The sequence below is a fragment of the Nerophis ophidion genome, linkage group LG01 (genome assembly GCF_033978795.1).
Source record: "Nerophis ophidion isolate RoL-2023_Sa linkage group LG01, RoL_Noph_v1.0, whole genome shotgun sequence".
NCBI classification, from domain to species: domain Eukaryota; kingdom Metazoa; phylum Chordata; class Actinopteri; order Syngnathiformes; family Syngnathidae; genus Nerophis; species Nerophis ophidion.
Genome location: NC_084611.1, coordinates 57,906,610 through 57,929,459, shown reverse-complemented (window position 1 = coordinate 57,929,459; position 22,850 = coordinate 57,906,610). Strand labels below are relative to the sequence as shown.

Here is a 22,850-nt window from a genome sequence, read left to right as displayed (position 1 = left end):
TATGCCTCCACAACCTGTAGAAAGGGTGGTCCCCACAAGTGATGATCAAAAAACTTGGTCCCCATTCCAAATGATAACCAGTATCTGTGTGTGTGTGTGTGTGTGTGTGTGTGTGTGTGTGTGTGTGTGTGTGCGTGCGTGCGTGCATGCATCCCAGCATGTTATGGCATAGTACAGGTGCCCACTGGCCCGTGGTTCTGTCGAAAGTGTGAGTCACAGGAGAGAGCTGCTCGAGTGGTGAGTGCATGAACAGACACACATCACAAAACACATAAAATGACACATGAGTTCCTTCTTCCCACTGTGAGAACACCGTGAATAAAATGGACTCTCTTGTGTCCTGCAGAGGTGTGAGCTGTGCCCTCACAAAGATGGCGCACTAAAGAGGACAGACAATGGAGGTAAGGTGGGACCGGCTGCTGTCCAAGGCCAAATGTTTTCTGTTTCCGCCCACTCAACTAAGCAAGTCACAGAAGTAAATAAAAACACATTTTAGTTATTCAAGGCCTCAACCATGTGTTTGTGTCACTATTAGGTTGGGCTCACGTTGTGTGCGCTCTCTACATCCCTGAAGTGCAGTTTGCAAACGTCCTTACCATGGAGCCCATCATCCTTCAGTATGTTCCACATGAGCGATACATGAAGGTACTGACACACACTGTTCAAGATAGTGATTTAAGCGTTAAATAAATAATGTGTGCATGCCCTGGCACACGATTATCAGAATTTCATGACCCTGAGATCGGTAGGTTGTGAGTTCAAACCCAGGCCGAGTCATACCAAAGACTATAAAAATGGGACCCATTACCTCCCTGCTTGGCACTCAACATCAAGGGTTGGAATTGGGGGTTATCCATCCACCCATCCATTTTCTAGCGCTTGTCCCTTCTGGGGTCGCGGGGCCAACACAGATAGACAGACAACATTCACACTCACATTCACACACTAGATGCCAATTTAGTGTTGCCAATCAACCTATACCCAGTTGCATGTCTTTTGAGGTGGGAGGAAGTACCCGGAGTACCCGGAGGGAACCCACGCAGTCACGGGGAGGACATGCAAACTCCACACAGAAAGATCCCGAGCCCATGATTGAACCCAGGACTAGTCAGGGACTTCGTAATGTGAGGCAGATGCACTAACCCCTCAATCACCAAAAATTATTCCCGGGCGCAGCCACTCCTGCTGCCCTCTGCTCCCCTCACCTCCCAGGGGGTGAACATGGGGATGGGTCGAATGCAGAGGACAAATTTAACAACACCCAGTGTTGTGTGACAAACAATCGGTACTTTAACTTTTAACTTAAGGCAAAAAAACATTTTACACTTTCATACTGAAATACAAACCCCGTTTCCATATGAGTTGGGAAATTGTGTTAGATGTAAATATAAACGGAATACAATGATTTGCAAATCCTTTTCAACCCATATTCAATTGAATGCACTACAAATACAAGATATTTGATGTTCAAACTCATAAACTTTATTTTATACTATTAAAACTGAAGAAAGATAAGGAAGACTTCTATTAACAAGTTATCAATGCTTTTGATCAGAAGGAGCTGCGCATGGACTTCATTTATAAGTAAAGGTAAGACCATAATAAGGTTTTTTTTATTAAATGTGCTTTTCACGATGGTATCCTTACATCACACTCAAATTTATAAGTGGAGGCCTAAATTTACCGCATGCCTTTGGTAAGCGCCAGAGTGAGAAGAGTTTTTAAAATAATTAGCGCATGCTTACCTTTACAGCATGGCTTTGGTAAACGCCGGAGTGAGAAGAGGTTTTAAAATAATTAGCGCATGCTTGCCTTTACGGCATGCCTTTGGTAAACGCCGGAGTGAGAAGAGGTTTTAAATTAATTAGCGCCCCGATGGCTATTCAAGGAAATACGGTATATGATATTGCCCATCACTAATCTCATTGTGCCCCTTTCTTATATTGCTGGTGGTGTTTGGCTACATTTTTCCACCACAGCTTTTTAGCGGGAGTTTATTGTCAAAACAAGCCCTTCAAATCATTGCACGTTGCATAGAAAATAATATCTTGTCTAAGAAACCGTGCAGATGCTGATAGGAGCTCTTGGTGTCAGCGGCATTTACCGCACACATGTGTAGCAGTTTCATTTTACAATGAATTGCATGCAGCTTTCCCTTGTCAGAACCATTCATCCGTATTCTGCGGCCCGCATTCCTCGACAGCGTTACGCTGGATCCTGAAAACCTGAGAAGCCCCTCTTCCCTCTCTGCAAGATCCATGTGACTCTCCCCGCGTCTTTCTTCCATTTCAAAGCTGATGTTCTTTGACAGTAACATAAGCTTCTTTTACACAGAATGTCCAAGGCGGGAATATTGAGCCATTATTAAACCTGCCTGCTTTTGTCCGAAAGACCAAAAAAAGGGGCTGAATGTTAAGCCGACACTGCAAGTATTCAAAGCACTGAATCAGCCACACTATGACGTGGTCATTTTTACTGCATTCTTACGGAATCTAGAATGTGTCAAATTGTGGTAAAAGCCGCGTGGGGTTGTGCTGTGTAGACCGAGACCGAGGCTGACAGACTAAGGGACAAAGGACGAAACTGGCTGGGATAAAAAAGGAAAGAGCCTGCATGCCTTTCTTTTTTCCTGCTCCTGTTTCTCGTCCTCTTTCGTGTACGTATCATCACAGCAAGCACACAGTATTAGTTACACATATATTCCGATCAGGGTTTTACGCTGCCGATTCCAAATCCGATCATCCATCAGTGAGATCTGTCAATCCCAATCATATATTTACTTCAATGTTTTTACATTTGTTTAAAGTAAGTGCTAATGACAGTGTAACAGCATTAACGTAGTATTTTATTACATGCAATTGTTTTATCCAAACAAAATCAATAGTAAACAAAAGCAAAAAGTACTATCTACTACTTTTTTAAATCCCTTAGTTTTTGCCCTCAAAGTCCCCCCTGTGTTCAGAGAATTGTTCCCAAATTTCGTAAACAGCACACAAAAAAAAAGATTTTGTAAAAATGTCACTATTAATCTTATAGCTTAACCCTTGTGTAATGTTCATATTGTTGTTACTCAGCCAGCGTTTGTGGGTCTGATGGACCTGTTGCATTTTGTGGCTTTTAATGCCTCATAATCAAACACTTTTATGTTAAAATACTGAACACATGTTTATTGGGATAAGGTAAACATCTGTTCTCACTGAACTGATATGTGTGTGAGTGTGTGCGTGCGTGCGTGCGTGCGCGTGTGTGTGTGGGGGGGGGTACACAGAACATCAATTTTCACACTTCTAGTGGTCCCGGACATCTTATATGTAATAGAAATGTGGATGGGGGGGTGTATGGTGTGTGGTCATTAAATATGTATTCTGACCTGGGGATAGGTTGATTGGCAACACTAAATTGGCCCTAGTGTGTGAATGTGAGTGTGAATGTTGTCTGTCTAGCTGTGTTGGCCCTGCGATGAGGTGGCGACTTGTCCAGGGTGCACCCTGCCTTCCGCCCGATTGTAGCTGAGATAGGCGCCAGCGCCCCCCGTGACCCCGAAAGGGAATAAGCGGTAGAAAATGGATGGATGGATGGATATATGTTCTTCACACAAAATGAGCCAAAGGCAGTGAATCTCAGTTTGAAAAATTAATTAATTGTATCATTTTTCTTTTAATAAAAATTTGAAACGGGTCCCACATACCCGAAAACCACACAAGGGATAAGTATCGACAATTTACTGATACTGCCCCTGCTATCAACACTAGCGATATATGAAATGATCCGTTCTCCCCTTATGTGTAAACTAGTGGTCGCTACACACCAAATATAGATGTGCTTGGTATTTCCTTAATAACTGCTTACCTTCTGACGTAAGGTGTTCCCATCTACACTTCTTAAACTTTCCTGAGCACTTATTTCTTGTGTTGTTTCAAAATGGCTTAGTGATGAGCGTACCTTTTTGTTTCCTGCGCCTTGTTTTTATTGCGTGTGTAACCTGTTTAACCTGGTCGTCCAGCCCACTGGGGTTTATGATATTTGTAAGAATTATTGTTTATTTGCCACAATGGAGGTCATGACTATTACATTTTCGAAGCACATATCGGCCCGAGTGCAACTGAGATAGCCTCCAGCACCCCCCGCAACCCCGAAAGGGACAAGCAGTAGGAAATGGATGGATGGACGCGTCTCCACACTGTGTATTACATACTTAGTTAGCTGCTAGCCACCTTTATCAGCCAGTCAAAAGGGATCGGCATTGAAAAGCATTAATCTGCATTGTCCGATCATATACTTTTTCATGGGAATCGGCAAGTACTAATACAAACCCCGTTTCCATATGAGTTGGGAAATTGTGTTAGATATAAATACAAACGGAATACAATGATTTGCAAATCCTTTTCAACCCCTTTCAGTTGAATATGCTACAAAGACAACATATTTGATGTTCAAACTGATAAACTTTTTTTTTTTCAAATAATCATTAACTTTTGAATTTGATGCCAGCAACACGTGACAAAAAAGTTGGGAAATGTGGCAATAAATACTGATTAAGTTGAGGAATGCTCATCAAACACTTATTAGATTAGATGGATTAGATTAGATAGTACTTTATTTATTCCGTCAGGAGAATTCCTTCAGGAAAATTTAAATTTACAGCACAATCCCAATCAAGATCAGACAAACATTACAGGGAGACAGAACAGAATCGCTGACGGGTCTGCCGGCTTCCAGCTCCCCTTACAAAAAAGATGAGATACAGGTAAACAAGGGGGGAGGGGGATGGGGGGTAATGGGAGAAAAAAATAGAAGATTAAAATAAAATTTAAAAATCGGTCTTAGCCTGGGCCCTGGAGAGGGGGTGCAGACTGAGGACAAGGGGAAAAAAAACAAAAAAACTCATAGCCATAGAACACATACCTCTTACATGTGTGTAAGAGGGAAACATCAAACATCAAAGAACACAGAGGATATTAAAGACATTAAAGCAGCAGATACAACCAGACACTTCTACAAACAGCTATGAATAAAAAGTAAAAGAAACATATCCACTGTGGTCACCTCTGCGATGTTCCATGCCATCGTCCGCTGGGGTGGAGGGAGCATAGCCAGAGACAGGAGCAGACCCAACAAAGCAACCAAGACAGCCGACTCCACTCTCGGCCAGAGTCCAGTCCGCATGGATGAGCGAGGATATGTCCAAGGTGACTGAGGTGTCCGACACCTGCTCACCCAGCCAAGACACGGCGAAGCCTCTCCGTCCCAGCGCTCAGTGCTAGTTCTGCCACCCTGTTCCTTCATCCGCATCTCCTCCAGTCCCTCCAAACTGACTCCGGTGTGGCAGACACCCAGCAGCTGGTCTCCATGGCCAAAAGGCTCCTGGGAGGCAGATCCAGAAGTCCACAAAAAAAGCACCACAGAGGTCACGAAAGTGCCACTCCTTGTCACACAGTCCCAAAGGGTCCCGGACCAAAAGGCAAAAAAATATAATAACACATGAAAACAAGAGGGAAACACAAAAGGATGACACAAGAGCACAGAGCTCCTGCCAACAGCAGCCACTACAGCAGCGCCATCTTGGAAAAAAGAAAATATTTGGAACATCCCTCAGGTGTGCAGGCTAATTGGGAACAGGTGAATGCCATGATTGGGTATAAAAGCAGCTTCCATGAAATGCTAAGTAATTCACAAACAAGGATGGGGCGAGGGTCACCATTTTGTAAGCAAATTGTTGAACCGTTTTAGAACATTATTTCTCAACGAGCTATTGCAAGGAATTTAGGGATTTTACCATCTACGGTCCGTAAAATTATCAAAAAGTTCAGAGAATCTGGAGAAATCACTGCACGTAAGCGATGATATTACGGACCTTTGATCCCTCAGGCGGTACTGCATCAAAAACCGGCATCAGTGTGTAAAGGATATCACCACATGGGCTCAGGGACACTTCAGAAAACCACTTTCAGTAACTACAGTTGGTCGCTACATCTGTAAGTGCAAGTTAAAACTCTACTATGCAAAGCGAAAGCCATTTATCAACAACACCAAGGAACGCTGCCGGCTTCGCTGGGCCCGAGATCATCTAAGATGGACGGTTGTAAAGTGGAAAAGTGTTCTGTGGTCTGACAAGTCCACATTTCAAATTATATTAGGAAACTGTGGACGTGGTGTCCTCCGGAACAAAGAGGAAAATAACCATCCGGATTGTTATATGCGCAAAGTTCAAAAGCCAGCATCCGTGATGGTATGGGTGTGCATTAGTGCCCAAGGCATAGGTAACTTACACATCTGTGAAGGCACCATTAATGCTGAATGGTCCATGCAAGTTTTGGAGCAACATATGTTGTCATCCAAGCAACGTTATCATGGATGCCCCTGCTTATTTCAGCAAAACAATGCCAAGCCACATGTTACAACAGCGTGGCTTCGTAGTAAGAGAGTGCGGGTACTTTCCAGTGGCGCCTGCAGTCCAGACATGTATCCCATGGAAAATGTGTGGCGCATTATGAAGCGTAAAATACGACAGCGGTGACGACGGACTGTTGAACGACTGAAGCTCTACATAAAATAAGAATGGGAAAGAATTCCACTTTCAAAGCTTCAACAATTTGTTTCCTCAGTTCCCAAACGTTTACTGAGTGTTGTTAAAAGAAAATATGATGTAACACAGTGGTGAACATGCCCTTTCCCAACTACTTTGGCACGTGTTGCAGCCATGAAATTCTAAGTTAATTATTATTTGCAAAAAAAAATAAAGTTTATGAGTTTGAACCTCTTTGTAGTGCATTCAATTGAATATGGGTTGAAAAGGATTTGCAAATCATTCCGTTTATATTTACATCTAACACAATTTCCCAACTCATATGGAAACAGGGTTTGTAGGTGGCCGATCAATCGGCATATTTCTGTCGCATCGGTTTTATCATCAAAATAAACAGTTAAGTATTTCCAGTGGCTTCTACATTCACAAACAGTCCAGGGTTTAACCCAGATTGCCAAAAAACTTGAGGTTGTTGGGGTGTGGCTCAGAGCGTGGTCAATACGATGTCATCATATAATTTGCATAACCAGCGATGATGCATATATTTTCTTCCAAAAGGCTAAAAAAAAATGTTGTTGCTCATTGTAAAATGCAACACAGGCTGTACTATATTCTGCTCTCCATGAATGTTGTGATTTAATTTGCCAAATATATAAACGGTCCTTTGAATTCGAGATGGAATTAAAGAACTTTAGGTGATTTATTGATAGACTCCGTAATGTAAAACTAAGCACACCAAGGAAAGTACATCAATATACACATGAAGTGCACATAGATGTAGGAATCACTTTTAATAAATAATGCAGTTTGGAATAAATTGAAAGAAAGTAATACAATTATGCGGGATGAAGGATGGAAGGTTGAGCTCTAATGCCGCTCGCTGAATGCTAACGTTCAATGGACCAGCTCATTGACAGTCTAACAAAAATTGGCAAAACAAATTTGTGCATACATACATTTTCTATATCGCCTATCGTCATAAGGGTCATGAGGGTAAGCTGGAGCCTACTCCAGCTGACTTTGGGTGAGAAGCAGGAAACACCCTAAGTGGGTTGCCAGTCAGTCGCAGGGCACATACAAACAATCATTCACGCACATATTCAAATCGATTGGCAATTGAGAGTCTCCAGTTAACCTAACATGCATATTTTTGAAGTGTGGGAAGAAGCCGGAGTACCCAGAGAAACCCCACGAACACACAGGGAGAACATGCAAACTCCAGACAGAGATGTCCAAATGGAATTTCGAAAATGCACACAGTGTAAAGTTAGACGTAACTAACAGTCAGTAGTATTCTTAAAATTAAGGTTGTTTTCATAGGTTTGAACAAGAAATATAGTGATTAACTTGAAATACCTTTCTCTCAAACTCTTTTTTTTCTCTCCTTACATTTGCAAAGTGCCAACTCTGTTGGTTGATGCACTTAAAAAAAAAAAGTAAGGAAGAACATTTGTATGATATTTGAGATGTTTTTGACGTTAATTATGTAAATATTAGACCATATAGTCTAGTATTCTGGTATTCAAGCTAATTATGTAAATAATAGGATATATTATTAACATAATTAGCTTGAAAACATCTCAAATGTATTAATACCGTTATGTTTGCAGAGGGAGATGACGGCAACAGACACCAGGGCGTGGTATAGCTCTATGTATTTATTATATATAGTGACTAGAAAATGGATGGCTAAATATATATATACCCCCGCGACCCCAAAAAGGGAATAAGCGGTAGAAAATGGATGGATGGATGGTTGTATAATAATCTAACAATAATAATACAAACTAAGGAAATGGAGCATGAACTAGATCCAAAAATGTATGTGGTGTGTGGCTATGTGTGTGATTAGCTGTAGTGTGTCTTGCCTAATGTTGTGTTGGGCGAGATGGGGAACAAGGCAGGAAAACAGTCCGTTAGGCAGGCAGATGATCCAGTGCGAGAGAGAGGCGTCAAAAGATCCGTGTCTAAGTGGGAGGTAGAGATCAAAGGGGCAGTTCGGGAAACAGGGGAACGACGACGAGGAATGACGACAAAAACAGCAACGTCAACACGGGAACGGAGGTTTGCAGTAGGATCGACACAACAATGAAACACGGAGGGTAAAACAGAGAGAGAGCAAAATTGCATCAAGCATCCGATGATCACTTACTGTACACCAACACAAGACTATATTCAGGCCAGGAATGGCAGGTTGTGAAGGCTTAAGAAGGCAGCTTGATCATCCCAGACAGGTGCGCTGATTGCAGATCTCCTGCAGCCGTCTGGAGGTGCACACAGATGGATGAGCGGCGGCGACAGGAATCTGAGCCGTAACAAATACAATATATTACCTAAATTAGTTTTCATGAAAAAACGTTTTGAGGTGTGGTGGCTATTTTTTTGTCCGTAGCGGTGCCGCAGGATCATTTACATGTATGGAAACCCATTATAACGTGTTTATGAACAAGGGTGAACACAATAATCTATATGTGGCGGCCTGCGACAAATAAATGACTGAAAAACACTGCTATCAGCATCATTTGAATATTAGCAATGTGACCAAGACATTTCAAACGATACCTGATCAATTCTTCCCCTTTCTTTCACCAGACATGTTACATCTGTGAGGACCACGGCCGAGAGAGCAAGGCGGCATGTGGCGCATGCATGGCCTGTAACAGACAGGGCTGCAGACAGGCATTCCATGTCACCTGGTAAGTGTAATTGTGTGGCTGCGAGGCAAACGTCTCGCACTCGGAGCTTCACATTATCTTTAAAACTCCGTTACAGAAATATCCCCAAGAATACCTGCATACATTGGTCAGTTAAATGATCACAGCTAATTTAGTCTGTTGGATTGTCTATCGGCAGTAGTGTATCTGGCAATGTTTCTTTTAAAGACAAGTAAGTCTTTTTAAATAATTTTTATTAGATACTATAATAATAGAAGATATTTTTGCTAAGGTCAAAAGTGGATTCAACTTGTTTGAATTTTTTTTTTAAAGCTATTTTTATGCTGTTATTCTCCTGTTACTTCAATGCTGACAAATGATGATGACTTCAATTGAACAACACATTGGAAGGAAGATCTAAATGTGCAATGATGAGTCTTAAGGTTTTTATTCCATAAAGACAAGATTTGTTTTTAGTTAATGTGTGTTCGTTAGGGGAGGGGTGCATGTCTATGATTGCATTTATTGTCTCTTCTCCTGTCTGAGTAACTGTGTGGAAATGTTCCAGTGCTCAGATGGCAGGTCTGCTGTGTGAGGAGGAAGGCCCGGAAGCCGACAATGTCAAATATTGTGGCTACTGCAAGCACCACTATAACAAAATGGTAAGAGGCACAGTCATTTGAAACCTATAGATAGTATTGCTACTAATAACACCCAAATGTTCATAATGCTCAAAGGTACTCAAAGATGCTGATAAATAGGAACACTCAGTCAATGGGGGTCATTGATAGCACAATAGTGACTAAAAGTGACTGAAGAGTTGTGAAGCGGCATGTTATGAGTTAGACCACAGTTTTGTCCCAGAAAATGTGTTCGTTAAGGCGGTTTCTCTCCGGCGGACAGATCGGAGAAGGGGGTGTGTGGGTGTAAAAATCGGTGTAACTAGGCCTGTCGCCATCACGTTTTCACCTCGTGGCTGCCACCACAGCCTGGGGGGCAATAGACTACAGGCTGTGGTGAAGTAGGCCGGCTTTGTCGCATGAAGAAGCCTACAACTTTTGGTTGTGTTTTCCGCTCCATATGCTGAATGGCGATATACGATATATATTTCAATATTTTTTCCATAATGTAAAAACGAAACAGTCCTAGTTACCTGAGATACTAAGTATGTCATTATTATGCCACATGCTGACATATGCTCAACTTATCATGCTTAGTTTATTACAGCATTTGGGAAGCCTTTAGTTGATTTTTTTTATGTAAATGTTATATTTTTATCAACATGTGACAGCAGGGACCCTGCCATTCGAAAATAGACTGCTAAATTACTAATGATTAATGTAACTATTGTTATGTTTGACTAAAGGGGAGGTGACGGCAAACGAACACCAGGTGGCAGTATGTCCAAAGATTTATTATATATAGTAAATATATACATAAATCTGTAGTACTAATAATAATAATAATAATACTAATACTGCTAATGAATAAACCAAGGAAATGAAGTCTGACCAAAACTCAAGTGTGTATGGTGTAAGGCTATGTGTGTAGATTAGATGGAGGATGTCTTACCAAAATGTTGACGAGAGTGAAGTAACGCGGAAGTCCGTGGGAAAACGTGTCCAAGCGGGAGGTCGAGAATCCAAAAGGCAGGCAAGGGGAACAACAGGGGATCCAGGAGAAACACGGGAAGAGTCAGGTACAGATGGCTATAATCCGGCCAGTGATGGCAGGTTGTCCAGGTCTATAAAGGCAGCTCCGTCATTACCATCAGGTGTGAAGTTTGCAGGTGACTGATTGCAGCTGGCGGCTGCTGCAGGGCGGGGACGCGCGCGGCTCGTTCCTGGATGTGTGCGCCCGTGGGCGTGTCCCGAGTGGCGCACAGATGGACGAGCGGCGCTGGCAGGGGTCTGAACCGTAACAACTATAGCTGAAAAAATAGTACAATAGCAATAGTAGAGACTATTTACCCTTGAACACCATGGAGTTCATTTAGGCTTTATGAAGCAGTTACATTATTATATCAACTATCAGAGACAGCTTCAGGAAACTCTTCATTTAACATAATGTCCTTTTTTGCTGCTTCAACACAGCTCAATCAACACAGAAAAAGGTAAAGTGAAATAACAGACGGATATAGCTTCGCGGTCTGTAACACACACACGCACACCGCCAAATGAGCTAACGTTACGCTAAAAGCTAATTAGCCTTCAACTCAAGGACTGCGAGAGAGCTGAGCCGCCGTTTATGTTTCTAGAACGTCAATGTTATTAGTAGTTGACTGGGAAGTATTTATAATAATTTGGGGAGAGTCCACTGTCTGATGCTTACCTGCCAAACACCTTTCTGCTCATCATGACGTTGGAGCACAGACTCCATGCGCTCTGAATACGCACTGTTGATTGGCTGTTCCCGCTCTGCGTTTAACCAATCAGATGGTTCTCTGGGTGGGACAATGCTGAGTGCTGCAGAGAGTACTGACAGAGACGGAACAAAGCAGAGCAGCTTGTTAACACTTTAGCTTAGGCGGCGGCTCTTTGTTGTTAAGGCAGCTGCCTTAACTGGACCAGTTTGCAGTGAATACGATGTTGGTCTGAAAAAATAATCTATGTCCATACCAGTGGTGTCCCGATCTGATAATGGTATTGGTGCAATATCAGTAAAAACATATGTATGGATGATTATGATAAGGATGAGAAAATATATGGGCTCATGCATCAGGTGGTTGTCTCCCAACTTGAAGGTTGTGGGTTCAATCCTCAGTCCCCCTGTGACCATTTCAGAGTATCTTTGAGCAAGATACTAAACCACCAGCCGCTCCTGATGCTGCATCTTCAGTAGAAAAATGTGGTAATATTGTCAAAGCGCTTTGAGTACCTTGAAGGGAGAAAAACAATATATAAAGGCATTAGTGGCCACATGCGTGGACAGCACCTTTTAGCTTTTATTTCCAAAATTGTGTACACTTCTGAATTGGGGTCTTATGCCAACATATGGACACATATACTGCTGTCTGGTGGTGTCAGAAGAGTATAACACATAGAATTTGGGGGAAAAAAGTGTAAAAATAAAAATTAGCATGTCACTACACATGAAGTACACGTTTGTGTACTTATGGATTAAGTACATCATATAAAAAGATGATTTTTAGTTTTTATTCTAATTGGGGTCCAATAAGCCCAAATAGCAAAGAGAAATAAAAAAAGCACGTAAACAAACAGCTTGGGCCTTAAGAGGTTAAGTAAAATCCATTTACCATGTGGTACAAGCAGTCCGGCAGCATGTTTGCTTGTGCAAAGCTGGACATCTAAATGTCCTCCAATAAGCACACAAAGTTGGTATTTTCATTTTAGTAAAGGCCTTTACAGAAGGCAAACATATGATGGGTGACAGGTTTCTACTAGGAGCTAGCAGCTACACAACAGCCAAGCTCACATTAGCATAAAAGTAAGACATACATAAGAAGTGTCCTTCCTTAATTGAACAAAATTGTAGTCTAAAACAGCACATTTGTCAATATAAACAAGTATCAAATAATTATAGTTAAATATTACTTACACAAATGGTCCATAGCAGAGGTGGGTAGTAACACGCTACATTTACTCCGTTACATCTACTTGAGTAACTTTTGGGATAAAATGTACTCATACGAGTAGATTTAATGCAACATATTTTTACTTTTACTTATAGAGAAGAAACGCTACTTTTACTCCGCTCCATTTATCTACATTCAGCTCGCTGCTCGCTACTGATTTTCATCGATCTGTTAATGCACGCTTTGATTTTTTGGTTTGTCAGGCAGATCTTCAAAGTAGAATCTACCACATGCCTGCGTTTCACCAATCAATTGCAGTCACTGGTGACGTTTGACTCCGTTTCACCAATCAAACAGAGCCAGGCGGTCACATGATTAACTGCACTTTTTTTTTTTTTTTTTATATAAACCCTTATTTATAAATTTTAACATTTACTTACAGTTGAAAATAATAATCAAAGTAAGTACAAAAACAGTACAAAACAGTATGAAAACTGTACAAAACAGCGCCAGGGGGTTGTAAAAACAAAGTAACTAAAATAGAATGCAAAAAATATATATATAAATGATAAATGGGTTGTACTTGTATAGCGCTTTTCTACCTTCAAGGTACTCAAAGTGCTTTGACACTACTTCCACATTTACCCATTCACACACACATTAACACGCTGATGGAGGGAGCTGCCATGCAAGGCGATGACCTGCACCCATCAGGAGCAAGGGTGAAGTGTCTTGCTCAGGACACACCGGACGTGACGAGGTTGGTACTAGGTGGGGATTGAACCAGGGACCCTCGGGTTGCGCATGGCCACTCTTCCACAGCGCCACGCCGTCCCAAATATATAAAATAAACAAAGTGCAAAGCCATATGCTCACTCAATCTCAGTAAATAACTTAAATTTGGAACACAGTATCATCATTTTCACAGCTTTTTGGTTGTTAGAGGTAGAGTGTTTTAATGTAGAGTTCTGAATCTTCTTTAAAGGCACAAAAAACAGGTCGGGTATTGAGAAACTTACATTTATGAATATAAAACTTAGCCAATAGTATAATGAGGTTGCAAAGGTAAAATTTATTTTCGATTTTTTTTTCAATACAGTGTTAAACCAAATATATATTATCTAATATATATTATTGTTTTAGTTGCTTAAGAGATATTCCTGGCTCTGAATTGGTTCATTGCTATTTTTATGTTTTTGTGCATTACTTGTTGCCGTCGTCATTAAACGAACAGGTTACTCATCAGTTACTCAGTACTTGAGTAGTTTTTTTCACAACATACTTTTTACTTTTACTCAAGTAAATATTTGGGTGACTACTCCTTACTTTTACTTGAGTAATACATCTCTAAAGTAACAGTACTCTTACTTGAGTACAATTTCTGGCTACTCTACCCACCTCTGGTCCCTAGTGTGTGAATGTTGTCTGTCTATATGTGTTGGCCCTGTGATGAGGTGGCGACTTGTCCAGGGTGTACTCCACCTTCCGCCCGAATGCAGCTGAGATAGGTTCTAGCACCCCCCGCGATTTCGAAAGGGACAAGCGGTAAAAAATGGATGGATGGATGGATTACTTACACATACAAAGTCTAAGGCAAAAGCGTATTAGAAAGTATCAAGTAACAAACATGTCTGAGCCATTCAATTTACTGCGTCATGGGCTTAACTTAATGAGTTATTGTGCCCACTAGTGTGTCAATGTGTATGTGAATATAATGTATGGTATGAAGTGCTTTGGATATTTTTTCAGGTAGCACTATTATATGTAAAACCCAAAACCAGTGAAGTTGGCACATTGTGTAAATCGTAAATAAAAACAGAATACAATGATTTGCAAATCCTTTTCAACTTATATTCAATGTAATAGACTGCAAAGACAAGATACTTAATGTTCGAAATGAGAAACTTAGTTGTTTTTTTTTGCAAATAATCATTTACTTAGAATTTAATGCCAGCAACACATTGCATAAAAGTTGGAACAGGGGCATTTTTACCACTGTGTTACATGGCCTTTCCTTTTAACAACACTCAGTGAACGTTTAGGAACTGAGGAGACTAAATTTTGAAGCTTTTCAGGTGGAATTATTTCCCATTCTTGCTTGATGTACAGCTTAAGTTGTTCAACAGTCCGGGGTCTCCACTGTCATATTTTAGGCTTCATAATTTTAAATTTTAAAAAAGAGACAGGTCTGGACTACAGGCAGGCCAGTCTAGTATACCGGCACTCTTTTACTACAAAGCCACGCTGTTGTAACACGTGCAGAATGTGGCTTGGCATTGTCTTGCTGAAATAAGCAGGGGCGTCCATGAAAAAGACGTTGCTTGGATGGGAACATATGTTGCTCCAAAACCTGTATGTACTTTTCAGTATTAATGGGGCCTTCACAGATGTGTAAGTTACCCTTGTCTTGGGTACTAATACACCCCCGTACCATCACAAATGCTGGCTTTTGAACTAAGCCAGTTTTGAGCGCCAATAACAGTTCGAATGGTTCTTTTCCTCTTTGGTCCGGAGGACACAACCTCCACAGTTTCCAAAAATAATTTGAAATGTGGACTTATCAGACCAGAGAACACTTTTCCACTTTGTATCAGTCCATCTTAGATGAGCTCAGATCCAGCGAAGCCGGCGGCGTTTCTGGGTGTTGTTGATAAATGGCTTTTGCTTTGCATTGCAGAGTTTTAACTTGCACTTGCAGATATAGCGACAAACTGTAGTTACTGACAATGGTTTTCTGAAGTGTTCGTGAGCCCATGTGGTGATATCCTTCATACACTGATGTCGCTTTTTGATGCAGTACCGCCTGAGGGGATCGAATGTTACGGGCATTGCCGTTTACGTGCAGTGATTTCTCCAGATTCTCTGAACTTTTTGATGATACTATGGACCGCGGATGGTGACATCTCTGAATTCCTTCCAGTAGCTTGTAGAGAAATGTTGTTCTTAAACTGTTTGACCGTTTGCTCACACATTTGTTCACAAAGTGGTGACCCTCGCCCCATCCTTGTTTGTGAATGACTGAGCATTTCATGGAAGCTTCTTTTATACCCAATCATGGCACCCACCTGTTCCAATTAGCCTGTTCCCCTGTGGGATATTCCAAATAAGTGTTTGATGAGCATTCCTCAAATTTCTCAGTCTTTTTTGCTACTTGTGCCAGCTGTTTTGAAACATGTTGCAAGCATCAAATTCCAAATAAGCTAATATTTGCAAAAAAAAAACAACAAAGTTTACCAGTTCAAACGTTAAGTATTTTGTCTTTTGCAATTGAATATAGGTTGAAAAGTATTTGCAAATCATTGTGTTCTGTTTTCATTTACAATTTACACTACGTGCCAACTTCACTGATTTTGGGCTTTGTAAATACTGACCATTCACATTTACTAAATGTCGCCAAAACAATTACCACTCCTCTTCAACTAAATGTACGACAGAATACTGTAAGTCCATTCCAGACGGTTAGTAATAAATAGGTTAGGGCTTTTCGTACCTACCATTGTTCTCTGTTTGACTAATTGACTTCGTCTAACATTCCACATGACAAAACAATAAAAGCAGGTATGATTAGTGCTGATATTGTATCGGATCAATATCGTTATCAGCCGATACTCAAAGCTCCAATATTGTGTTTGAAGTGAAAAAGTTCTGTACACACCTTGTCCATACTTTAATATTAATGTTGAAGTACTGCAGTGGATAAGTAATAATAAGTTTCTGTGTGGCAATAAAGCTATTAAAAAATGGACATATTTTTTCTTGTATAAACTTACAAAATGAACACGGGATCAAACACGTATTCCTCCACTGTGTGTGCGTGTATGATATATTTTCTTATTACAGTATTGTTTTTTTTTTTTCATTTACAGCAAAAGAAACTGCGCTCGAGTGAAAATACAGGTAGTGCTTTCAGTCATTCCAGGGGGCGCTCCACTTCTCCATCGCAAGACAAACACCACCACCACCACCGGCAGAGGAAGGCAAGCACATGTGTCAATTATTGTTTTTCTGAATATTTTTATAAGTCATAAAAAACTATATTGTACATGCTATTTTGTGTTTGCTTGCTTTGGACTGCTCAGTTGAAGTGAAGCTAATATACATTGTGTCTGTTCAGAGTCATAAGGACAAGATGCGTCAGAAGGAGCGGCACAAGAATACTTCGGACAATTTGGTCCCTGCGGTAATGCAGAGCAGTATAGACATGGTATGACATGCTGCAAATACATACATGTGGCTTTAGTCACCATGTTTGTTTAAAATACACACAATTGTTCTCAGCACATTTTAATTTGAGAGACATACTGTATTCATAGGGAGATCAGTGTTTCCCACCAGGGCTGCGATTATTCTAGTAATTAAATGTTTTTGATTCTCTTAATGGATTAGTTGACTCATCGGATTATGAAGTGTCCCCCTATTCAGTGGTTTTAATTGACCTCAAATTGTATGTCAACAAAGGACAGTCAAAATAGCAGGAATAAAAACTCAAAAAACATTCAGAGAGTGATGACCTCTGCCAGGCCCTACATCCCGATAGTAAAAAATTCATTTAAAAAATCCAGAATCCCGACGGGGATCTGGACCACTCCCAAAATCGAATCACTTGTTCTTTATCCCATGTCTGACATTTCCTGAAAGTTTCAGCAAAATCAGTTTGAAACAGTCTGAGTTATTTTGCTAACTAACAGACAAAGATCACATATATTACAACGTAACAAACAATAATGCTATTTATTGTAGCTTCTTTAAAAAGAAGACCATTTTGTGATGATGGTGCTGATGTGTTTAGAAAGCTCCACCAGTATTGAGTCAAGGTTTAGCTAGCAAACTCCAGCAATCAGACTAAAGAAGTGGTGGCAAATAGAGGAAAACAGGATGTAGAAACAACAATAACAGCGCTGGAAAGGAAATGTAATTAAATACAATAAACTAATAATAACTGTCATGTGCAGGGGTCCCCAAACATTTTGACTCGGGGGCCGCATTGGGCTAAAAGAATTTGGCTGGGGGCCGGGCTGTGTGTACATGTACACACACACACACACACACATTTTTATACAAATTCATATAGATAGATAGAGAGTACTTTATTGATTCCTTCAGGAGAGTTCTCTCGGGAAAATATATATATATATATATATATATATATGTATATATATATATATATATATATATATTTAAACATATATATATATATATATATATACACACATATGTGTGTGTATATGTGTGTATAATTATATGTATATATATATATGTTTATATATATATACATAAACAGATATATGTATGTGTGCGTATACATATATATGTACACATATATACACATATGTACACATATATATCCATACATACATATATATATACATGCATATACATATTATATATATACAGTATGTATATATAAATATATATATATATATACATACATACATATTATATATACATATATATATACTGTATATGGCGCACTAATTGACTGAAAGCGTGTGCAATTGCCACTGATGATGTCACGTTATCAATGGGAAAATGCATTTTTAGACAATATGATTTGCCTGAGCGGCTAGGAGACCCAGAGAGTAACAAACGGTAGAATATGAATTAAAAAAATGTTTAAAATGGGACTTTCCGCTGGCCGGATTTTGGATACTGGCGGGCCATAGTTTGGGGACCACTGGTCATGTGAGATAATGACAACATCATTCTCAAGTTTGCATGTTTTTTGTTAAAGACAAAACAAATGTTTTTATTAATTTGTATTATTGTGTCTTTTGGCACAATTTGTTTTTGGCTTTTAAAAAATAGATTTTATTTCTACAATGTACCACTTGCTCATTAAAAACTAGTCATGATCTGCAAACGCTCCCTGGGCTGCACTTTCACGGACACTACAGGTTTACATACAGCATTTCATTGGGAAAGTGTTACCAAATGACAGAAGTGTGTCTCATTACTTGTTTTGCATGTCAGGACCTCCGCTCCTGCTGCGAATACTTGGTCTCTCATCACTGCTTTGTTTTGTGTTACTACTGTTTAATGAAGACGGATACACTAAATGGATTGTGTTCCTTGTTCTGCTCACTATCCATCCATCCATGTTCTACCTCTTGTCCCTTACGGGGTCACGGTTGTAACTGTATTCGGGCGGAAGACAGTTACAAGACAAGTCGCCACCTCATCGCAGGGCCGACACAGATAGACATCATTCACTAAAGAGACGCATTTTCTACCCCTTGTCCTTTTCGGGACAAGCGGTAGAAAATGGATGGATGGAAGTTTAGTAGACCAGCTTTGCATGTGCTATCAAGTTTGCATGTGTTTAAGTATACACAAACCGTTCAGGCCGTAAGTTGGCAACACTGATGCACTTCCTATTTTCTAGCAGACCAGGAGCCTCATGTATTAAGAGTGCGTATACATTTTTTCACGGCAAAGTTGAGATGAATCAATCGTGAACTGAACGTGGAAATGTGGCGGTGCCTCACCCCAACTTCATGGGCATCTTAAGGAATTTTATGCATACTTTGGACATTTTGGCGACAATCAGAGGTGATGCTGGGTAACTTTTTAAATAAAGAAATGTCAAACATGTACTCCTAAGAAAAATTCACATGCACATCAGAGATATGAACAATTAAAACTAGAGCTGTCCAATAATGGCTTTGATGCCGATATCCGATATTCTGATATTGTCCAACTCTTAATTACCGATTCCGATATCAACCGATACCAATATATACAGTCGTGGAATTAGTACATTAATATGCCTAATTTTGTTGTGATGCCCCACTGGATGCATTAAACAATGTAACAAGGTTTTCCAAAATAAATCAACTCAAGTTATGGAAAAAAATGCCAACATGGCACTGCCATATTTATTATTGAAGTCACAAAGTGCATTATTTTTTTTAACATGCCTCAAAACAGCAGCTTGGAATTTTGGACATGCTCTCCCTGAGAGAGCATGAGGAGGTTGAGGTGGTCAGGGTTGTGGTGGGGGGATAGCAGTGGGTATATATTGTAGCGTACCGGAAAAGTTAATGCTGCAAGGGGTTCTGGGTATTTGTTCTGTTGTGTTTATGTTGTGTTACGGTGCGGATGTTCTCCCGAAACGTGTTTGTCATTCTTGTTTGGTTTGGGTTCACAGTGTGGCGCATATTTGTAACAGTGTTAAAGTTGTTTATACGGCCACCCTCAGTGTGACCTGTGTGGCTGTTGATCAAGTGTGCATTCACTTGTGTGTGTGAAGAGCCGTAGATATTGTGATTAGGCCGCCACGCAAATGCAGTGCCTTTACGGCACGCCCCCAATATTGTTGTCAGGGTGGAAATCGGGAGAAATTCAGGAGAATGGTTGCCCCGGGAGATTCTGAAATTCGTGAGTCTCCCGGGAAAATCGGGAGTTTTGGCAAGTATGACTGGGAGATGTAACTGCTTTGTAATTCTCCCCACGTCCCTGTACCACTCCGTACAGCGGCGTTTTAAAAAGTCATATATTTTACTTTTTGAAACCGATACCAATGATTTCCGATGTTACATTTTAAAGCATTTATCCGCCGATAATATCGGCAGGACATCTCTAATTAAAGCACCCCTGTGCGTGCAATTACAGGTACATGACCAGAACGTGTGTCATGTTGGCAGAAGTCTATTGACATCGGATTACATGTATCTGCAATATTGGCATACATTTCGGAAAGTCTAGCGCAGGGGTCTCAAACTCAATTTACCTGGGGGCCACTGGATGCAGAGTCTGGGTGAGGCTCGGCCGCAAGAAAATATTTCTTAAAAAACATTGTGCATACTCCTCAGCATTTCTAGTTGTATAATGACCTTTCAAAATGTATCCCTTGAGAACCGCAACTTTCTCTGTGCAAATAAGACACGTCGGAAATATTGCATCTCCCACTTTTCCTGGAATTGTCTTTGTTCATAACTAACCTTTCTCTACACTACAGCTTTGAAAAAGACATGTTTGGGGTTGTGGAATATATTTGTATTTAGCCGACGCACAGAGAATAATGTTATTTCCGCAATGTTTGTCGTTCCGCTTTTCCTCCCTACAGCAATGCGGCGGTCCGCGGATAATAGCCAGGAAAGTACCGGGATAGCGAGCGCAAAAAAGTGACGGGTCCCGAGTGTTATCCGTTGTCATATAGAAATATATGTAATGTTCATCGTGTGAGGCAATGCAAATTAAACAATAATTAAAAAAAAAAAACGGTTTGAATTGGTTCAGGTTATCAGGGACTATTATTACTGATGGACAGGTGTCGCGGTGTGACTGCAGCCAGGCACGTAGGAAAACTCTCCTCTCCGTGGCAACGTCTCTGTCGCTTTCACTCATTTGCCGCTTTTCCACTAACGCAGAGGTAGGCAACCCAGAACGTTGAAAGAGCCATTGTGGACCCAAATAACACAAGGCTGTCAAGTGCCATTCATATAAAACTCGCCGGTCGCACTAATATTAAACTTTCATATTAAGGTTCGGGCCGCAAAATTACGGCTCGCGGGCCGCAATTGGGCCTCTTGTCTGAGACCCCTGGTCTAGCGTAAGTAAAATATATGTGATGGACAACCTTAAACTGTATTAGATTAAGCTTTGAACAAGATGTGCTATCATGTATTTGTATCACTGCAAATTTCCAGTCATTGCCATCCAAAACTTACCGAATACCGCCAAATATATTTGTGGCGGCCCACTGCAGATAAATGCATGGAAATCACTGGAAATGATGAAGAAAGATCACATGGAAAATAGGAAACATGCTCTTAAAACTTGCTTAACTACACAGCAAGGATACAATATAATTTTTTTTGGCAAGAACTTCCACTTCACTGTTGTTGGTATTTTAGCCTATTTGTGAGAGGTCTAACTAACTAACTTTGTGTTTGTATGTATGTGTGCTGGGTTAGCTCTCTTCTAGTCATCACAGCCCCAAAGACAGTGAGGGAAAGTCCAAGAAGCTCAGCTTACACAGTCATCGCAGTAAGAAAACCGTAAGCAGCGGCAAGAGCTGCTCCTCCTCTTCCTGCTCGTCCAGTCCATTTAATGCAGGTATCTGCGCAACAATTAGGTGTGCTTTTTGGCTTTGTGTTTCTCATGAAGGTGGATTCTTGTCTACAGCTACAGATTTTCATCAGTTCTCCTCCCCCCGTCTGGAGCGTGACCATAGTAGCGAGGATCGCAAAGCGCGTCACAGGAGGCTCGCGGTCCAGGAGGAGGCTGTGGAGGATGAAAAGAATGAAGACAAAGATGAGGACGACAAGGAAGAAGAGGCTCGTAAATACCACAAGCCGCCAGCATTGACTCCCACTGAAGGCCAACTCGCGAGGTTGCAGGGTCACGATCAGTCGGATGGGACCTCGAGCCCCTTTGAGAACAAGGTCACAATTTCAACTTTTGGATCCATCATGCGCATCACCTCCACATCCGCGCTGGGTAGCAGCAGTAAGATCCGCAAGCTCTCCACGGTCGACTACAAACCCTCGAAGTCTCTGTGCAAGCTCTCTCAGCTGAGCACGCCGCCCATTCCGGAAGAGGCGGACCAAGAGGGCAAAAGCAGCCCCGCAACTCTGACGCGAGAGAGACGGCACCGCGGCAACAAAAAGAGTCGCCACGGTCCAGGGCGGCCTCGGGGCAGCAAGAACCAAGAGAGGAGGGAGAACGCGCACCATCACCACCACCACGACAACACGCCTCCTCCTCATCCAGTCTTCACCCCCTCGCTCTACCCAAGCTCGTCTTCCATTACGCAACCCTCCTTCTCCACCACCACCACTACCACCACCACCCTTTCCTCCTCGTCACACTCATCCTCCTCAACGAGCAGCTTTTCTACAAGCCGTGGGAGCTCGCTGCTTGGCTCGGGTGAGTGGGCGAGTGTGGTAGCCCTCAAGCTTCCTGTGAGCATGGCGCAGAAAAAGCTTTTCTTTGCAGACAAACTGCATGCATTAGTAAACACTAGGGGTGTAACAGTACGTGTATTTGTATTGAACCGTTTCGGTACAGGGGTTTCGGTTCGGTACGGGGGTGTACCAAACAAGTTTCCAATCTAAAGTCTTAACAAGCTGCTTTGCTTCTTCTGCCTCTTTCTCAGCACCCAGCATTGTCCCACCCACACAACCATCTGATT

At 41.3% G+C, this 22,850-nt stretch overlaps 1 protein-coding gene and 1 long non-coding RNA gene across 4 annotated transcripts in view; one reads left to right on the top strand and one right to left on the bottom strand.

The window, feature by feature from the left end:
• The window catches only part of LOC133557479 (protein AF-17-like), a 95,074-nt gene that overhangs the window by 22,672 nt on the left and 49,552 nt on the right, over positions 1 to 22,850 (top strand). For 2 of the 3 annotated variants that reach the window (XM_061907966.1, XM_061907957.1), the window contains exons 2-9: positions 158 to 237; positions 347 to 401; positions 536 to 645; positions 9,119 to 9,222; positions 9,749 to 9,842; positions 16,582 to 16,692; positions 16,830 to 16,919; positions 21,631 to 22,585. In XM_061907966.1, coding sequence (XP_061763950.1) covers positions 158 to 237; positions 347 to 401; positions 536 to 645; positions 9,119 to 9,222; positions 9,749 to 9,842; positions 16,582 to 16,692; positions 16,830 to 16,919; positions 21,631 to 22,585 — 1,599 coding nt within the window. The remainder of the gene's footprint in view (positions 1 to 157; positions 238 to 346; positions 402 to 535; positions 646 to 9,118; positions 9,223 to 9,748; positions 9,843 to 16,581; positions 16,693 to 16,829; positions 16,920 to 21,630; positions 22,586 to 22,850) is intronic. The other variant, XM_061907970.1, reaches the window with a different exon arrangement.
• Positions 19,556 to 22,512, bottom strand: LOC133557522 (uncharacterized). The gene is made up of 2 exons (XR_009807784.1): positions 22,006 to 22,512; positions 19,556 to 21,940 (listed from the first exon to the last, which is right to left on the bottom strand). It is a non-coding gene; the product is annotated as an uncharacterized LOC133557522 (long non-coding RNA).